This window comes from Sylvia atricapilla, chromosome 1 (genome assembly GCF_009819655.1).
Source record: "Sylvia atricapilla isolate bSylAtr1 chromosome 1, bSylAtr1.pri, whole genome shotgun sequence".
Taxonomy (NCBI): domain Eukaryota; kingdom Metazoa; phylum Chordata; class Aves; order Passeriformes; family Sylviidae; genus Sylvia; species Sylvia atricapilla.
In genome coordinates, this window is record NC_089140.1 from 148882208 (window position 1) to 148901503 (window position 19296).

The window sequence follows — 19296 nt, forward strand, 5'->3', positions numbered from 1 at the left end:
AAGGCTGCTCCCACCTGTGCTGGGGCAGCAGCAGTCCCACCCAGGTGGGAAGAGTGACTGGAAAACTGCTAAGAACAAAATGACCTGGTGGAAAAGGACCTGGAAATGCTGGTTGACAGCGGCTGAACGTGAGCTAGGCTGTGCCCAGGTGGGCAAGAGGGCGATGGCAGCCTGGCCTTCTGTGTCAGCAATGGTGTGGCCAGGAGGACCAGGGCTGGGATTGTCCCCCTGTGCTGGGCACTGGGGAGGCCACACCTCGAGTGCTGTGTGCAGTTCTGGGCCCATCAGTTTAGGAAGGACATTGAGGTGCTGGACCATGTCCAGAGATGAGAAAAAGGCTGGTGAAGGGGCTGAAGCACGAGTCTGAAGAGGAGCAGCTGAGGGAGCTGGAGGTGTTTAGCCTGGAGAAAAGGAGGCTCGGGGTGTGACCTTATAACACTCTACAGCCACCTGGTGATCGATCACAGTTTGGACCCGACCGATGATCGCAGAGATCTTTTCCAGCCTACTTGATTCTGTGAAGGGAGGGGCAGCCCCCGGGCCCGGAGAGAGCTGGCCCTGCCGGGGATGCCGCTTGACAGCGGGCGCGTCCCTGTGTGTGTCCTTGTATTATACGGAGGTGTAGGGAGCTGCAGTCCCGGGCAGGAGGCGGTCCCCCTGCTCTAGGGAGCTGTAGGGAGCTGTAGTCCCGGGCAGGAGGCGGTTCCCGGAGCCGTAGTCCCGGGCAGGAGGCCGTCCCCCTGCTCTAGGGAGCTGTAGTCCCGGGCAGGAGGCCGTCCCCCTGCTCTAGGGAGCTGTAGTCCCGGGCAGGAGGCCGTCCCCCTGCTCTAGGGAGCTGTAGTCCCGGCACCGCCGCCTACAGCTCCCGGCGGGCCGTGCCGCGCTGCCGCGGGGTCGGGCTGAGATGGCGGCGCCGCGGCTGAGCGGCACCGAGAACCGTCTGGTGTCGCTGCCCCTGTCGCGGATCCGCGTCATCATGAAGAGCTCCCCGGAGGTCTCCAGCATCAACCAGGACGCGCTGTTCCTCACCGCCAAGGCCACGGTACCGGCTAACCCTGCCCTCCCCTCGCACCCCCGCGCCTCCCCTTCCCCGGCTGAGGGGCCTTCGGCCCCGGGCGGCCTCCCGCTTCCCTTCTCTGTCCGCATCCCGAGACCGAGCTGACCTTAAAGCTGCCCCGAGCCTAGAATCATAGAATGGCTTGTGTTGGAAGGAACCTTAAAGAGCATCTGGTTCCAAACCCGCCATGGCAGAGACACCTTCCACTATCCCAGGCTGCTCCAAGCCCCGTCCAGCCTGGCCTTGGACACTTCCAGGGATGGGACAGCCACAGCTTCTCTGGGCAACGTGGGCCGGGGCCTCACCAGCCTCACAGGGAAAAAATTCTTCCTGATATCTGATCTAAACCTACTTTCTCTCAATTTGAAGCCATTCCCCTTGTCCTGTCACGACATGCCCTTGTAAAAAGTCTCTCTCCATCTTTCCTATAGACTCCCTTCAGGTACTGAAATGTAATGAGTCTCTGCACTGGGTGCCCAGTGTATGTGCAGTTAAATAGGGTGCTTCTGCCTTTAGGTAGGGATCAGCGATATGTGTGGAATCTTAGTCTGATGACTCAATTTTGTTTTAATATTTTAGGAGCTTTTTGTTCAGTATTTGGCTACATACTCCTACAAACACGGCAGAGGGAAGGAGAAGAACGCTCTGACTTACACTGACTTGTCTCATACAGCAGAAGAGTGTGAGACCTTTCAGTTCCTTGCAGGTATTGATAACACAAGGCCATTTTCTGCTTTGGAAAATGAAATCTTGCTCTTAATGCTGTGTTTTGTGAGGACTCAGTTCTCCTACTGGTCATTGATTTCCTGCTTAGCATTCAACTGGAACTCACAAACTACCTCCGTAAAAACATTTCTTTGTGAATGGAGATTTTTCTGCTGCCTCTAAATTATGCAGTTACACATCATACAGAACATGTACAGAATACAGTTCTGAGGATATTGCCTTAAGCATTTTTTAAAGTACCATCAGCAGTTCCATCTGAAAGCTTTCAGCCTGTGAAAGAAGTTATATGCACCAAAAATGGCACGTGGGAACCTGTAAGTTTTGAGAAAAAGAGCATCATCATATAGTCCCTCTGTGCTTTTAGATATATATATGCACACACACACATTTTTACTGATACTTGGATTTTATATTAATGGCTTGTTGGCTCTATGGCAGTTGAGCACTGTTTTACATTAAATAATTTGCATCAGCAGACAGTAGAAGTTGCCAGTAATCAGTCATGAAATAGAGTCCTTATCTTTGGTTACTTGTGCCATAAGTGGGTAACTCCCTCCTACTCTTACAGCTGAGTGTGGGTCAGGCTGACTTACCTGGTTATTCACCTAAGGTTTGTTAAAAATATTAATATTTCTATTTGACTTAATTTCATTAATGGTTTGGATGCAACATTATTAATGAGGCAAAACAAGAATTCAAATTGACTATGAAAACAATTCTGCCTTTCAGATATCTTGCCAAAGAAGATCCTAGCTAGCAAATACCTAAAAATGCTTGAAAAAGAGAAGCGAGATGGAGAAGTGAGGGAGGACGATGAGGGTGAGGAGGAAGAGGATGAAGACAAAGCTGTTGGTGACAGTGTTGGATCTTAAGGCCAATGGAGAATTGTTTCATAGTTGATGCATTTTCTGTTGTATAAAGGATATTATTTTTGTGACTGAGAATCCAGATGCTGGATATATTTATAAACTGAGCCATCTGCTTTTGCTTTAAGAAGTTTAGAAATTGAACTGTATACTCGTTGGAGAATGGAATTCTTCCCTCAGAAAGACGGCGGGGATAGGAAGAGACAGTGCAAACCTGACAGCAGAGCTTGGTCAGATGATTTGATTTTACTTTGTCAGACAATCATTATCCAAATTTAAAATTTCTTACAAGCAGCTTTCAGTTCAAAAGCTCCCAAAGTGGACCAAGTCCATTAGAAAAAGTCTGTAAAAACAGCCATGTGGGCACCCAAATGGGAGAGGAGGAGATCCATCCCAAGAGCTAATATGGTTCTGCAGCTGTGGTGTAAATGGGGTAGAAAATTATGTAAATATGTGCATCTAGAACCCTTTTCTTGAATGAACTCCACTTCTGTAGTTTCTCTTGCCAAAATGCACATTGAAGTCTCTTAATTGTGGGTTCTTGAGAATGAGCAGCTCCTTTGCCATCTGAGTGACAGAGATGGATTTTTCATTTGGTTTTGGTTTGTTTTTTTTTTTTTTTTTTTTTTTTTTTTTTTTTTTTTTTTTTTTTTTTTGCTACAGAAATGACAACCGTCCTGTGTAGAACTTTACATGTAACTTTTTAAATAAACGTTTTGTATGAAAACTGACAATGGATGCAGAAACTTCCTGTAGTTCCTTCCAGTTTCAGTGTGGCAATGTTTGCAGAGTGTCACAGTCAGTCTGAGAGAGAGGAGTGACTGAGATCTGTCTCCAGGGGTGAAAAATGCTCCAGGAATGTTAACAGGTAATAAGAAGCTCCCACTCCAAAAAAAGCTGGGCAGCAAATCAACCAGGAATTTGTGTCAAGCAACACCCTAATTTGGAGGGCATGGTAAAGAGTTACCAGAACTGAACAGCTGAACAGCTTCTCGTGGGTTGAAGGCACAACCACACTCAACTTCTCTTAAAACATAGCAGGGAGCTCCAGCCTATCCACGATCCAGCATATTCCATATTCTAAGAAAATCAAATGGAGCTTGGGCAGGTAGGACCAGGGGCTGGCAGAGCTACTGAGCCCCACCCGAAATGCTTCTGCTGTTTTAACAGATCAGAGGATGCTGTGCTGTAAAAAATTTCCCTGAAGTTGCCAGAAATGAAAATTCTGTTATACCAGGAATGCTGCAGAGAGTGCTGAGTGGAGCTGGATCCCTGGGGAAATTCCCAAGTGGGTGAAGGCAGAATTGAACCATTGTTCCAAGACCTGGTTTATGCCTTTTTTTTTTCCCTTTTTTTTTTTTAATTATTTTATTAAAAGTGCATGGAGATGTGTGGGAAACTGAGTGTGGAATGCTGTTTGTGAGGAGGGGTGTGCCAGTTTTTTGGGAAAGAAAGAAAGATCCACCAGCACAAAATTGCACAGTGATTCTCTAGGAGAAATAGGGATGAGGGCAACAAGCAAATACCTGAACCATGGATCGGCCACAGCCAAAGAGAGGAGAAGCCTCAAACAGCCCTGACAGGGTTCTGACCACAGCCCCATCCCTGCACCCTGGGGACAGGAGGCAGGAGGGAAAAAGGGACTGGAAAAGGGGTGGAAGATATTGTAATTTTCGACTTACTTTCTCACCTTCTAATTTCACTTAATTTGTCAGTAAATTATATAATTTTCCCTCTGGTCACATCTGTTTTACCCATGACAGCAACTGCTCAGTGATCTCACTGTTTGTACCTCAGCCTTTGAGCTTTTTAATCCTATTTCCTCCCTCTGTCCAAACTGCATCATTTAACAGGAACTTCCTCAAAAGCGACCAAGTATCCTGACCTGTTTAAGGTGATGTGGGATTTTAGGCAGTGGAACACAGACCAGGGGACACTTTCAAGGATTAATTATTAGAAACATGTTTTTTTTCTTTTTTCCCTCTACAACATCATTTTGTGAGACCCTTCCCTACTCCAGCCAAAGCTGCTCAAAAGGGTATGAAGCTTCCTAAATTCGCCAAAATAACAAAAGAACTGTTGTTACAAAGTATAAATCACCACATTTCATCTCTCTTAGAAGTTTCCTGTGGGATGATGAACATTGTCTGTGAATTCCTGAGCCCAGAAGAATGTGCACACCCTTCTGGATTCATTTATCCAGAATCCTCGATGGGGACTTCAGAGCTGCCAAAATTTGCCACAGCCCTCTCAAAGGCCCTGCATCTGCCAAAGCTTGTTGCCATCAACCCAGTGAAGGGTTATTTGTTTTCCCCAAGAGCCTGACACTGAGCAAAACCTCATCCAATTCAAAGTGTTATTTCAAAAAACAAGGGGAAAAATAAAGGGAGGAGACCGCTCTGACAGTATTTCATATTATTGAGTAAAATCAATCTGTGTTTGCAGGGTTGGGCTCCCAGAGGAAGCTCCTTGGCATCCTTGCAATTCTGTTGGATGCTCTGTTGTCACCACCAGGTGCTACGTTTTCTTCATTTAAAAACTGATCACTGTAGGGATTCACTGAGAAAGAAAAATTTAAAAATCACGTTCCAAAATCAATTCCAGGATTGCAACTTGTAAGCAGTTAAAGCAGCGTGGATTGTCTCTGGCTGGGCACAGAGCGGGTGGGAGCACAGGGAAACATCCAAACACAAACAAGGGAGAAATGCAAGGCAGGGCAATGGACCAGAGATTCTGGCAGTCTCACAGTAACTGCAGAAAATGGCCAAATATTAAATCAAAAGACATCAAACAGTATCTTGTAAAGATGAGGAATTTTATTTTATTGACATACTATGAGGCAAAACAAAATCGACACCATACAAAATAACTTTATAAAATACCATTCACATCATTATTTTGTCAGGAATTACAGCATTCTGAGCTTGTTACAAGTCTTATGTTTTGAGGTGAAAAACACTATGCTAAATCTTTAGTATTAGTTGTATATATACAGTAAGAAACCAGAACAGAACCTGTTAGGTTTTTCATGACTTTATTGCAAAAGTAGTGCAAACTATTTTACCTTGCAAGCTGTAAAACAAACTTGGAAAAGGACCCACCTAAGCTTAAAAACATGACAATAAATGCTCAATTTCACAGCCTTTGAAGAAGCTTCCTTCAACAGTTCTCAATGAAAATTCCCCATCTCTGCCCATTTTTAGATTTTCATTGACTCAGAAATGAAGGATAGAGGGTGGACCTGCAGTAGGGGAGCAGGCAGAGAACAGGAGGGTCCTGCTCCAGTGTGGGGCCCTGCTCTTACCCATGGATTTGGGGCATCACCTCCAAAACACCCCCCAATGGGGCAAGTTTGGTCACTGTCTGCCTCCATTAATCAACTGCCCCTTTGCACACTCATATTTGAGAAAAGAGTCAAGAAAGCAGAACGAGCCAACAAAACCCCCCAGCAAACCATAAGTAAGAATTAGGAACATGTATTGTCTGTTTTAGGAATATAGTATCCTTTTCCTGAAGTCTGTAAAGCGAATTTCCATGGTCCCCCTCCCCTGTGCACACTGCAGGGCACATCCCATCCCAAACTCCTGCATGATCCCAAGGCAGGATACTACATTCTGCGAGAAAACAATGGCCTAAAACACTAGCGGGGTCCCCCAAAGCAAACAGGTAGCTAAGTCATCACCTAAAAACCAGAAAAGCAAACAAATGCTACATGAAAAATGTTAAAGAAACAAAATGCAGCATATTCAGGCTCTTTTTTTTTCTTTTCCTCTTGAGGTACCTATATAAATATTACCTTCTGCCCAAAGTACGATTGGTTTTGTTAAAAAACTGAAGTCCTTATCACGAGCCAATTGCAGGGCAAACATTATTACTGAGAAAGTGCAACCATGCTGATCATTTATCTGCAGCATATTAAAGGATGATTAGGCTTTAGAAAATATAGCTTAAGTCTAGACCTGATGGAGCAGTTTTATAAAAACACTGAACAGAGGCATTTTCCTTTTGTTGAGTCTCTCTGCAACAGAAAGCCTTAGGAAACAGCTTGGAAGTCCTGCCATGATGGAATGTCAGCACTTTTACAATCCCATTTATAGATTTTTTTTTTTCTTTTAATATTTAAAGTAAATACAATTTTACAGCAAAGATTCCCCCTCTGTAGTAGGTACTGGTAAAAAGTGAATTTCTAAAAATTTTTTTAAACTTCAAAAAATGATAGCGTATCACAACTTAAAGCTTTCTGAAAAGGAATTCTTTTTCAGTAAAAAAGGTTCACATAGTAGAAAAAACACACAGTTGTAAACTGCTGCATACAAAACTGTGGAAAGGTCAATGATGTTTTATTCCCTCACCCTTACATATGTCTCCCTTCCTTTTATACTTTTATATATACACATACACACACAAAGTCGTGTGCTATGTGCATATACAGAGATGTAGAGATCCGGGATCGGGATTAAACATTTCCAAAACTTTCTTTATTGGGTATTTCTCTTTGCCTAGGTCAGCTGTGATACTTTAATTTACAACTTGCTAGACCGAAAAATATTTTCAAATTCCATTTTTTGTGGCGTGGTTAAAAACCATTGGCTGTTTTTTCTTTTTTTTGTTTGTTTTTTGTTTTTTAACAAGAAGAGGAGTTTTGATTGTTGTACACTGGGGAAAAAACCACAAAGGCACAAAGAATAGAACTCAAATCCAAGACTGTTGTCTCAGAAGAAGAAACCCAAGGGTTTGGGCTGTGAATGGGGTTGGTTTGGTCACCTTTGCCAAATCTCCTTGACAATTTGAGTAATTAGCACCCAACTGGTTACATGAGGTAGATCCAAATTGGAAAAAAAAAATAAAATAAAAGCAAGCTGGGTCCCCAACACTTGTTTGTTTGTTTGGGTTTTTTTTGCCTCTATTTAAAATGTTTTAAGGATCCTATGTCAGTCATAAGAAGTGGAAGCGATGGCACCTACCCGAAGCAAGCATAGAATTCAAGAATGGCTTTTTTTGGGATGTAAAATTTGAAGTGTTAAATCACAATCCTCCTTCAGGCAGAGATTTGCTGGCAGGGGGAGGGAGGAGAATATGTCTGACAACAAGGACAACAAAAAGCCGGGATTTGGGAAAGCCTGTTTGGGGTCGGCTGCCAGAGGAATGCCCGCGGCAGCCAGTGCCCAAAGAGGCATCACAGTACAGACAGCTACAGGTGCCCCTTATTTCTCAGGTCAGGAGACTGCCTTTACTAACACTGAAGCTCTACAGGAACACCCTCCTGTCCTTAAACAGTATTTTTGCATATTCTGAGAGAGGAATCCGACACATTTATCATTTAGTTAAGGCTTAGTTTAAAGTGGCGTGGCCACACAGCATCACACAAGTGCTCACTCCTATGGCAGCGAGAGAAGCAACTGATTAATTCCACTCCCTGTGACTGCCAGCACTGCCAAGTGATGCCTCCAACCCCCATGGGAAACCCTGCAGTGCCAGGGATGCCCTTCAGAGACAGCTGAGGGGAATTCTGGGCCAGGTTTTGCATTACAAGTGCTACTCTCACCCAGCCAGCACTAATCATTTCAATACTGCAAGCACGAGAACCACAGAGATGCAACACACACACAGAACTACTCAACACACATTTAGTACCACTTGGAACGACCTTAACATCATAACTTTTTTCCTCAAAAAAAAAAAAAAAAAAAAAAAAAGCAAACTTTAAATGGTCATTTTGAGTGGAGGGAACATTTATAATATGAAGCTTCTAGATTGATTTTTGGTTCTTTTTTTCAGTTATTTTATAAAAAATATTTTTTTAAAAAATTTAAAACTACTAAAATGGAAGATTAATAAAACCTTAACAGATAAAGTCAGTTCATTTTGCCATGTACCAAAATTAAAGCAAAAAAAAAAAAAATAGATTCAATCAATACATTCTGGTTTTCATCTTGCCCTCCCAAGATCAAGTCAACCACTCTGCTGCACAGAAATCTGGGGCTGGATTTTTACTTATCAACTGCCCTAAATACTGAAATCTTTGTGATTGTACAACTCACACAATACTGCAAAAGCCAGGGGAACTGTGCTTGTTATTTCCAGCCAAATACTGCCTTTGTATCTTTTAGACAACCTAGGCACTGTCCCCTGTCCTGTCACACACACAGACCTAGCAAATCTACTGAACTTTACCAACAAATTACAGAAAGAAAGTGGTAACACTCTTCAGGATAGCACAGAAATTTGCCACATGTAATTCCTCATTGCATCTCATTGAAAATTTGATTTTCCAAGATAAATCTAAAGCTTACTCCTTCATGGGTTTTGATGGCTTGTTTAGTTGGGGTTATTTCTGTTATTTTCTTTAAAATGCAATTATCAAGTTGTCATTTGTAAATGAGCAACTGAAGGGTTCAGCCATTAAGTTTCATGAGAAAATGTATCAGGAATGACAAAATTTGGGTCAAATCCTTGGTTTTTAACAGCATAGAAACAGTGCTATAAAACAGTGAGGTTTGAGCACCTCACAGCTGATACAGAACTAACTTTGGTGAAATCTAGAAACACAATTCACTGCATGTCATGTTGGTACATGAGAGGTCTGATCCAACCCACAGCAGCTGAGGTTTCTGGGGTGCCCATAAAGCCCAGACAGGATCTGCTTTAAGTCAAGTACATGTCAGGCAAAAATGTGCAATTTCACAAAAACTGGCACAGGTGAAGCTTCCTCTATTCATGGCTTCAAAACCAGGAAAAACTGATAAATACAGAAAAGAGTCCACATGATTTTTTTTTTTTCCTGACAGGAAATCTAACCTAACAAAGCAAACACAAACAGCACTAGCCAGGGATTAGAGACTCCCAAGTTTGCCTGCTGACCTGTTCACCATTCATGCTTGCCAAGCACACTCAAAAAAAAAAAAAAAAAACAAACCAAAAAAACCCCAAAAAAACCCAAAAAAAACACAACATAAAATGACCAGAAAAGTCTAAATTTATATTTTGGGGCCTTGCTCCCAGGTCAAGACAGCATCTGCAATCCCTGCTGATGAGCAGAGAGCAGCTGTTCCAGCAGGTGGTTTAGCTGTGCTTTAGGAAAGGAGGAAAAAAACCCCAAAACTAAAGTCTGTGGCTCAACAGCACATCCAAAATGTGCGGAAAAAATACAGCTAAAACCTGTGCACTCCTGAGAACCCTGTGGAAAGGATTATTCCCTTTGATACAGAACTGCCATGCAAACCCAAGGCTCCTCAAACCACACAGGGAGGTTGGTTGGTGGAAGAGCAGCCCCAGGCAGGTTTATGATGGATCTGCTGAGGCAGCACATGGACAAATCCAAAGGAATTGCATTTGGGAGGGATATTTAGGTGGGAGGAAGGAGCAGCCACAGCCTGCATCTGGTGCTGTGGGTCTGTAGTGCTGCCACAGGCACAACTCCCACACTGAACTCCTGCCAACCTCTCATCCCTGCAGAGCCAGCAGCACCCTGTCCCTGTCCTGGCCCCAGCCAAGTCAGAGCTCTCTGACACCACAAATGGACTTGGGGAGCTCCCTGCCAACCTTCCCCATTTGGGATGGGGCCAGCAGATGGGTGCAGGGTGGAGCATTTCTGAGGGGCACTTACAGGGAAGCCAGAAGGAAAACTAAGAATTAAACTGTCACCTTAACAAGTGCTTAAATTGGCAATTTTGCAAGGAAATGTCTCCCCTCACTTCCTCTCTCATTTCCCCAAGGGTTGGGGTGTTTCTCTTCTCAAGGGCATGAGCAGCACCCAGCACAGAACTCCTTCACTCCTTAAACTTCCTGACAATCCTGGGTCTGCTTTATCTGGAACACACAAAACTCTGCTCTCATCAGTGACAGAGGAGCTGTTCAGCACCTCTGCACAGTGCAAGCCCTGCCAGCAAGTGTCCACCACCTGCAGTGCACAATGTAGTGAAACATCATCTCCAAAGCAGCCATTTACCTTGCACTTCACACTTTTGGGGGGCTTTGGTAAATCATGACTGAGAACTGAACCAAACTGACAGGATTCTACCCCATTCAGTTACTAATGAGCTGATTTATAATGGTTTATTCAGTCACTAGCAAAATCTGGGTTCCAGAACGTCAGGAAATCAGCAATCCTCCTGCCATGGATGAGCTTCATGAGTGTCTAGACCCAGAGACTAAGGGAAGAAACTGCAGGGAGCACAGAATCCCAGGAAACTCACTCTGATAAGCCAAAATCCACAGCAGAAAGCCCAGTTACTTGTAAATAAAAATCAACACTGCTATGAAACCACACCAGCACACTGTGCTCCAACAAGTATTTCTGTCAGCAGAGTGGTTTGTTCTGAGATGAGGAAGCTTGTTTGGAATAATTGTAAACAAAATCTGATGTATTAACAGAGTTTTCTACAGTTTCATTTCAGGTCACTTAAAGCACCCTCAGTCCACATGCACTTACTTCAAAGGTTGAGTTTTGACCAAAGCTTTGCACAGAACTGACACTAAATAGTCCCAAGATGAACATATTCAGGCTTGGGATTGGTTTTTGGTGTTTTGCTTTGGGGCTTTTTTCCCACATTTTAAAGTTTGTCATTTTCTGAGCAGGGAATGAAGTATTTTCATCTTACAGTCCTGTGTCAACTTATCTAAAAAAACACATTAAAAATAATCCAATACATATTTTTTGCCTCAGACTCAAAATACATTTTAAGCACCTTCATGTGATTAGCAGAGAAAACCTGACATTTTCTGGCCAACAGGTAAAGTACAGAAAGATTTTTCATTTGGTAAACAACAGTATAGAAACTCAAGTGAAGGGACAGGTCACAGAGGGAGCTGCTGCTGTGGAGTGACCCTGATCAGAGGCAGATGTGCCAGATGTGCCACTTGCCAGGTCTGGTTGATGCCTTAAGTCTTAACTTTCTTATTTTCCAGATTCTGCACTGCATTAGTATAGAACTATGAACTTCATATGAAGTGGTAGCAAGTTCTTCTCACAGTGTGGTTAGACAAAACAATCCTTCTCCAGCCCCAGAACCAAGGACACCATTGCAGCTTCAGGCCCAAAAAGTATCAACAACAGCAAATTGAGGAGAGCAGTCTGGGGGGATGGGACTTCATAACCTGAAGCTGTAACGGGACAATTAATCCCAGTGTGTAAATGGACCAAAGCTTATAAAAATGTGAAAACTCGTGACCCATTGTCCATCTTGGGTGCAGCCTCAGCCAGGCTCTTGTACTGCCCAAGGTCCATCCTTTGAAGGCCTTTTAATAAATACCTAGTTTATTCTTTAACACTGTCTGGCTCTGTTCTAGGCAGCCTCTCCAGGCATCCTGGTACCCTCTCAATACACAGGGATGCCTCTGGAAGACAGAGGGAAGGCTGAGCAGCCACCCAGGATCACAGTATGGCACTGCCACTTCCCAGTAAGGAACAGACCAGGACAAATCCAGTCCCTCTGGGAGCATTTTGGCTGTTTAGTGGGAGGTTCACTTCAATTAATTCTTCCATGAAGGAATACAGGAGGTAGCCTTGAACTGCACCTGCTTTGTAACTCAAGATTCTCACAAAACCCACTTTTGTAGTGATTTGGCCAAGCAATTACATTCAAATTAACACTTCAAAGAAACGACTCTGACAAAGCAACTGAAACATTAAATGGGATTAAACAGATTCCGTGCCACACCAAGCACACACCGAACTCCCTTCCCGTATCATCTGGATGAAACTCTTTCAGAAATGCATCTTTCCACTCATTAACCCTCAGAAACAGAAGGCAGAACTTGCTGGTTTGCATCCTAACATTAGACAATGGGGCTGGAGTTGGGGTCTGTCCCGTCCCCGAGTGTTATGGAAGCAAAAAGCAATTGCTGATGGAAGGGAGACCCATGGGCAGGCAGAGGTGACACCATTCCTTAGCTCAGAGCACTGAAACATCCACTGCACTGCCAAAGCCCACAGCGAGACATTGAAACTGGATCCCAAATCCCTGTAATTCCACTAATTCTGCCACGTCCACTGATTCTGCTTCTACAACACAAGAATCAGGCAAGAAAGGAAAACCTGTGAGAGCTATAGCTGACAAGCCAAATATTACATTAATGCCATCAGTCATCAAACTGGTACCAAAACTGGCATTTGAACCTTGCACAGACAATGAGCACAGTGAGAGCTGGAAAACTGTATCCTGTGGTCTGGGAGAAACACGCACTGAGGAGAGAAGGAAAAAATGTTTTACAAATTCAGACAAATCCTACATATTTCCACTGTACTACAGCAACTGTGCCCTTCCTGGACTGATACCATAATGCACACGAAGTCTAACAGCATTTAACACCAAGGCTCCTGTCTCAACACTGGAAAGCATGGCAGTATTCTGGAAAATATAACAAGGAATGGTATCCCCAGCATTTCAGTATTTGCTGTACAGAGCACTATTTACAGTATTTCAAACAGCTACAGCAGATGCAAAAAAAAAAAAAAAAAAAAACCAAAAAACACCTTACAGTAAAAAGGGCGTTTAGAAAAACCCAAAAATCAGTGCAATTACCTTCTACTTGAAGTTTTCCTTATGAAAGATGGCATGTGTGCATCAAGAAGCATGTTACCAAATGGAATATAAAAGTAAAAAACAAAGGACTGCCCTGCATTAGGAATGGGGAAAGCCACACAAAGAGAGATGCTATGGCAGGAGAAGCTTATTAAAAAATGGGAAAACAAGTGAGTTTAATTACACTGGTCTCAAGTGTTAAAAATACTGAGAACTCTTCTTACATTCGTTTCGTTAATGTGTAAAAGATGTCTTTAAAAAAAAAAAAAAGTCCCTTATGGGTTACTTATGCCACCAGAGATGCTTATTTGACTGAGTCTGCTATTTAATCAAAAGCCTTTGGGCACATACACAAACAATTTTAGTCAGAAAGAAAAACTTAGAAGCATCTTAGAAACTTCAATCCTTTAAGAAAAAAAAAGACCCTAAACTTCTCACACCTACTCTCCAGAAGTTTTAATTTGAAAATCCTTGTGGAAAAACCTCTTGTCTTATGTTTTAAAAATGATCCAACAAGAACAAGACTCTGTTAAAACAGACAAAGGCTGCAGGAGTTATTGAGAGAGGCAGAATTAAAACCAAACTTTCACAACCTTTTTGCTTTTACAATCAGGGAACGCTGCCTGGGGGCCTGGAGAGAGATCAAAGGTATTTGTTACCTGACAGATCAAGAAACGAAGGAATTCCTGTGCCAAAGCCTCTGGAACATGGAAGATCATTGATTGTAATTCACAAAGTCAAACATTCTAAAGCAAACCAAGCCAAAATAAGGAGCTCTAATAAAACAAGTGATCTCACTCTGTACATCAGTGCATACACACACACAAGTGTTAAATTGCATAGGGCTGTCTTAAATGCCACATAAAGGCAGAGACAAATCCACCTCCTTCCAGCATTTCCCAACAGGACATTTGCTCCTAAGGATCAGCTCAGTTGTTTCCTGGGTGCTGAACAGATGGAGTGGACTCCTTACTCTGTTCAGCCACTGGAGCAGAAATTTCCACCACCAAGCAAACCTCTTTAATGCATTAGATTTTGCACATCAGGGAAAAAAGCCAAACTTTTAAATATTTCATGTCTTCTGATAGTACTTGTCACCTCCCAAGAGGGGCATTTCACACTTGCTGATGCTGTTTTGGGGGGCTGTGCAGTGGGACTCCTTTGCAGAGTCTGGAAAATGCCCAAGGGTGGCACAAATTTGGTTACTGCTGACCTGACCTGCACAGTGACCCAGAGACTCAGAGCAGTGACCTCAGCTGGCACTTCTCCACCAGTAACCTGGGGGAGACTGAGACTTCTGGAGCTTTGTGTTGACCTGAGATGTTGCTGTTCTACACCAGACATGTGGGAGGTACAGAATAAAAAATAATACTAATATTTTAGGTGTTTGTTAGGTACATTTTTTTAACAGGAGACATTCTTCAGTATGTAATTTATATTAAAAATATTCCCAGAAAGAGAGGTGCTGGACTGCCAGCATGCTGTACTTCACACAAAGTATATAGCTAATCAGTATTTTTTTTAAAAAAAGGATTTAAATTATTCACTAATTCACCACTGGTGGGAGGGAAAAGGAGGGAGACACAAGGCATAAAGAATTAGCAGTATTAGAGGCTTAGAAAGATCTGTAAAAGGTAAAAATGTCCTGAAATGCACATAAACATTCCAAGTTCTTCATACTGAGGGAAGGAAATCTACACAGAATTTCTGCTCATTCCGAGAGGACACACAAACAAGAGCTACTATCAGATCAAGGGTCTGCCTAAAACTCCTTTTCTCACAAAGGAAACACCTTAAATAGGATGCAATGCAGTCCCAGGCTGCTTCAGAAATGAGATTTGAGGTCAAGATAGATCGTGCCCTCCTCACCCCATCTGACCACCTGTACAATTCCACTGTCCCAGATCTGCACGGAAAGAGGGGGATGAATTTCACATCCAAGAGGTCTCTGCATAACAGACAGCAAATAAGTTAAAATGATGTCTTAAAATGGATGATCTTTATCCTATTTGATAAGAAGAATTCATATAAAAATAATTCTTATATAAAACTCTGCCAAATGAATATCTTCACTGAAATAGGAAAGCTCTGAAGGAAACACAGAGAAGTGCAACACACCCACCACGGGGAGGATCTGCAGCTTAGGGGTGATTGAGGGGAGGTAGGTTACAACCTCGCTGGCACACAGCAAGACAGACAATGCTACCTAGGATTTGCTTCGAATTTACAGAAATCTGAATTTACAGAACTATGACCAAGAAGACACTCTGAGCCAGCAGCCTAATCACCCAATTAGAATAGTACAAATATGATAATTCCATTAACAGGTTCTACATTTCCCCGACAAAACACCGACAATGCACCAATGCACTGCTACAAGGTGAAGATCTGAACTGGAATTATGTACCTAAAGGTCATTATGCAGCAAAGGTTGGGCATTTTCTAGCTTATCCAACACTAGCTGGTTGCAGCTGACCTGCTCTGTGGCCCAGAGCTCTGCATGGGTTAAAGCTACTCGCCCATCCCAGTGGCCAGAGGTAAAAGTGTCCAAACAGAGACTGAGCAGCTGCTTGGAGAAAAGGGAAAAGACAAAGCAAAATCCATCACTGGAAGAGAATGAAGGTTTTCCAACCTGCCTCTCAGTATCTTGTTTCAGTTATCCCACAGAAAAACAAAGATCAAGTCTGCATAAAAAACTTTCCTGGGCTTTTTCCATTTTCTCCTAGACCTGCTCGTGGCATTGTCATTAGTGCAATGGTTTACATGTGTATTATGGTTTTTATGAATCCAGTGTGCAAACTAACAGAAGCATCTGTCTAATAATTTTTTAAGTTTTATTTAATGCTTCTCCTAAGAGAATGGCAAAACTCTCATGTTTCCTACGGTTCTTATGCATAGTGAAGAGAGTTTCACCTCCCTCCCTACGTAAACTTCAGTCTCCTAACGTTTATCTTTACTGCATAGATTCTCTGACTTCTGCCTAACTTCCAGCGAGCCACTCTCCTCTAGCAGAGCTCCTGCTTCACCACTACTCAACATATAAATAAAATACAACTGGTTTGTGCTTGAATGAATGTAGGATGTTGGTCTTGTGTGCGTCTGAACCGCAGAGGTAAAACCTGCTGTGTTGTGTGCATGTTGAAAAAGCCTTTCTGCAAATCCCAAGCTACAACAGACACTGGCTGCATCTCTCTCCTCTCACCACATCAATTGCATATTTTTTTTTTTGCATTTGAAGAGAAATGTCTCCACAAAAAGGATTTTACTTTCTAAGTTCAAAGCATTCTTGATATGTTAACAGAAGTATAATGAGCACTCCTTAGTAAATAAAAATAAATAATAACATCTAGTCTATCACATTAATACTGTGAAACATATATAAAATTTACATTAACTCAAACAACAGTGAAAAAGGATTGTACTGTATTTATCACCACAGACCCGTATTCTTTAGAGACTTTGGAAAGTAAGTGTCACAGTCCTGTATGACAAATCCTAAAGTTAGCTGTCAGTATGATTTCAAAAAAATCTTTACAAATTTTTTTAAATGGCACATTTTCTTCTGCCAATCTAACTGGAGCTATTAAAAGCTTAGGTACAGGTTTCTTTTCTTTTTTTTTTTTTTAAATGCATCTTTAGTCTATGAAAAACATTTTAAAATGCAGCACAATAAAAACATTCAAGAACAAGCTTCAGAAAATACATTTGCCCTTAGACACACAGAGAATAATCTGAGAATAATCTTTATAAGACATTTAGAAACCAGAATTTTGTCACGCTCTTATTTTGAAAATAAAAATTTTGTAAATGCATCTAGAATAATCAAGGCTTCTTAAATACTCAAAAAATGCTTTGCTTTCTTTTGTACTAAAAGCTGATTCACAGCATTTTAGCTCATCAAACCTTAGTATGACTTAGATCTTTCCAAATTATCAAAAGCAACTCAATGAACAGCAAACTAAATGGGGAGTTTTGTGGGTTGGGTTGTTGGTTTGGTTTTTTTTTTTTTCCTTCCCTAAGCCCTGAGATTGCAGCTCTTGATTTAATTATAAAATTTGGGTCTGTTTTATACCAAGCAGCTCAGAGATTTTTTTTTGGCAAACCACATTTCCGACAACAGCGGGGTTTGGTACACAAATGCAGTTTGTGATCAAGTCTGAAATTCTGGACGGAAGGCTTCCTTGCAAATGGGAAAGAAAGGAATAAAGATGCATCACTCATTGCTGGCTGTCCCTGGGCTGGGGCATCTGTTGGTCTAAGTGCAGCTGGTCTGGTGTGAATCCAACTCTGCCTTGTCCGGAGCCGCTGAACACTAAAACATGTCAAGCAAAGTACATCGTGCGCAGCGTGTCCTGGTGCACCTGGACTGCCTTAGCAAGTGCTTGGTGATCTCTGCCATTGCTCTGGCCAGAAGTGTGGCTTCCTTCAGCACTGAAAGAGAAGGGAGGGGGGAAAAACAAAAACCAACAGGTTGGGGTGGGGAAAAGAAACCCTATTTAATCTGCCTTTCCTTGCACATGTTTCTGTATCATAAGTTTCTTCTGAAAAGAATGGTCAAACATTAGTTACCCTTGAAGAAACACTGAGGTTCTGAAACAGAAAACAGCACGTACAGGGAACATCTTCTGCTTTGTTTCATCAGCATTATTCAGCGATGAGAGCAAATCCACCCTCGAACTGCTGAGGACACCGCTGATCCCAGAATTAACAAGCCTGCTGCCTTCCAACGCTGCAAAAATTCCCAACTCTGAACTTACCTATCGTGTTCTTTATCCACCAGATGGTACCTGGCTCTGAAGGCCACCAGGTGTGCGTAGTAGGCCGGGGCCGGGATGGAGACGGAGCGCGTGCAGCGCACGTACGTGTGGCACAGCTGGTAGGTGAGGATCTGCAGCTCGTCCGACGAGAAGCGATTGTCGTCCCACAGCACGTGGTAGTGGGAAGGTCTGCTTGTTCCCTGGAGCCAGATCACACATCTCATCAGCATTCCCAAACACCTCCTGAACTTCCACCTTTGCAGGGGAACTGCAGCGAGACAGCCGCTTCCTCAAAAGCCACAGGCAGCAGTTCTACACATTTCAGCCAATTTTCCCTTTAAAAGGCAAACAACCTCCCTCCTTGCTCCCTATCAAACTAATCCCTTCCCCTTTTTTGATAAGGCTGTGTTTCTCAAAATTTCACCTCTGAAATTAAATGATCAAACTGAATGCTACTTACATCCTGAAAACCTCAGACCTGACAAAAAAGTGATCAGATGAAGTAGCTTTACTAGAAACATTGACAGTTAAAGAGTTACCATGCCACACAAAATGTCGTACCTGAATCCCAGCATGACTACACAGGTAAAAGTCAAACTCTGAGGGGTGGGTGATTTTTGTGTCCACTGTGGTACCAGCTGGAATGTTTCCACTTTTTCCAACCTGTGTAAACAGGAAATGCAAAGAAACTGAGGCACAACACAAAGGAGTGTTTTTCTTTTCAGCTGTATAGTCAGGAAAACAAACACAAGAAAAAGATCTATAAAAAAGCAGAAAGTGAAGAAACAGTGTGTAAACCTGAAATTTTGTTCCAGCTGACAATCTGCAGTGTCTCTACTATGGAGAAAATGACAAAAGCTGCAAAATCTTCTTAGAAATTGCCTAAAGAGATTTGGTTTTCTGAATAATGTAAAAAGAAGTTCCTACAACTGATTTGTCAAATTCTTTTCACCTTCCCACTCCAGGACAGTAGCTTTTCCTTTTTATTCCTGTGAGGGGACAATCCTTCCTTATCAGACAGGCCACCTCTTCCCTCAAAACCTCTTCAAAGCAGAATGTCAAAATATTCTTTACTTTCAAACAATTTAACATCTGTAATCACAGCGTTTATTAATGTAACAATCACCTTCATGTCAGCTTTGGGAGTTACTAATTATTGCCGTGAAGCCTAGTGGGCTCCAAGTGCTCCCACAGAGAAACCAGGCAGAAGGAAAAGGACGTGGAAAGCCCAACCTGTGAGCAGAGCATTGCCATGAGGAACTGTCCATTCTCAGCAACACTTGGGGAGTCTCCTCTTCAGACAGAAAATACCAAAAAATCAACCTGGGGAGTCTCATCCCCACCCAGAAAGTACCACAAATAAACAA

At 42.6% G+C, this 19296-nt stretch overlaps 2 protein-coding genes across 4 annotated transcripts in view; one reads left to right on the top strand and one right to left on the bottom strand.

Annotated features, from left to right (window-relative positions):
- The first annotated feature begins 757 nt into the window (after positions 1-757).
- On the top strand, positions 758-5057 carry CHRAC1 (chromatin accessibility complex subunit 1). 2 transcript variants are annotated; one of them, XM_066336593.1, is made up of 3 exons: positions 758-1042; positions 1637-1763; positions 4769-5057. In XM_066336593.1, exons 1-3 carry the CDS (start codon positions 905-907, stop codon positions 4972-4974), a joined length of 471 nt encoding a protein of 156 aa, XP_066192690.1. In that variant the 5' UTR covers positions 758-904; the 3' UTR covers positions 4975-5057. The 2 variants fall into 2 exon arrangements, with proteins under 2 accessions (XP_066192690.1, XP_066192698.1); XM_066336601.1 differs by lacking the exon at positions 4769-5057 and adding an exon at positions 2513-3383 and having other exon boundaries at positions 797-1042.
- A 390-nt stretch (positions 5058-5447) lies between these two features.
- Positions 5448-19296, bottom strand: part of AGO2 (argonaute RISC catalytic component 2) — a 57408-nt gene continuing 43559 nt past the window's right edge. The window contains exons 17-21 of one of the 2 annotated variants that reach the window (XR_010745449.1): positions 18491-18592; positions 17930-18129; positions 9575-17603; positions 7279-9539; positions 5448-7248 (exon numbers count right to left, since the gene is read on the bottom strand). Coding sequence is in view for 1 of the 2 variants with exons in the window: in XM_066336571.1 (XP_066192668.1) it covers positions 17495-17603; positions 17930-18129; positions 18491-18592 (411 nt within the window). In the remaining variant the exon portion in view is untranslated. Of the gene's footprint in view, positions 7249-7278; positions 9540-9574; positions 17604-17929; positions 18130-18490; positions 18593-19296 lie in introns of those variants that run through there. The other variant, XM_066336571.1, reaches the window with a different exon arrangement.

Bases quoted from the DNA above. Each gene is read 5' to 3' on its own strand.
- CHRAC1 (XM_066336593.1), top strand. From the start codon at position 905: ATGGCGGCGCCGCGGCTGAGCGGCACCGAGAACCGTCTGGTGTCGCTG. The intron at 1,043-1,636 runs GTACCGGCTAAC...TTAATATTTTAG, and splicing joins TCCTCACCGCCAAGGCCACG to GAGCTTTTTGTTCAGTATTT. The intron at 1,764-4,768 runs GTATTGATAACA...CATCTCTCTTAG, and splicing joins GACCTTTCAGTTCCTTGCAG to AAGTTTCCTGTGGGATGATG.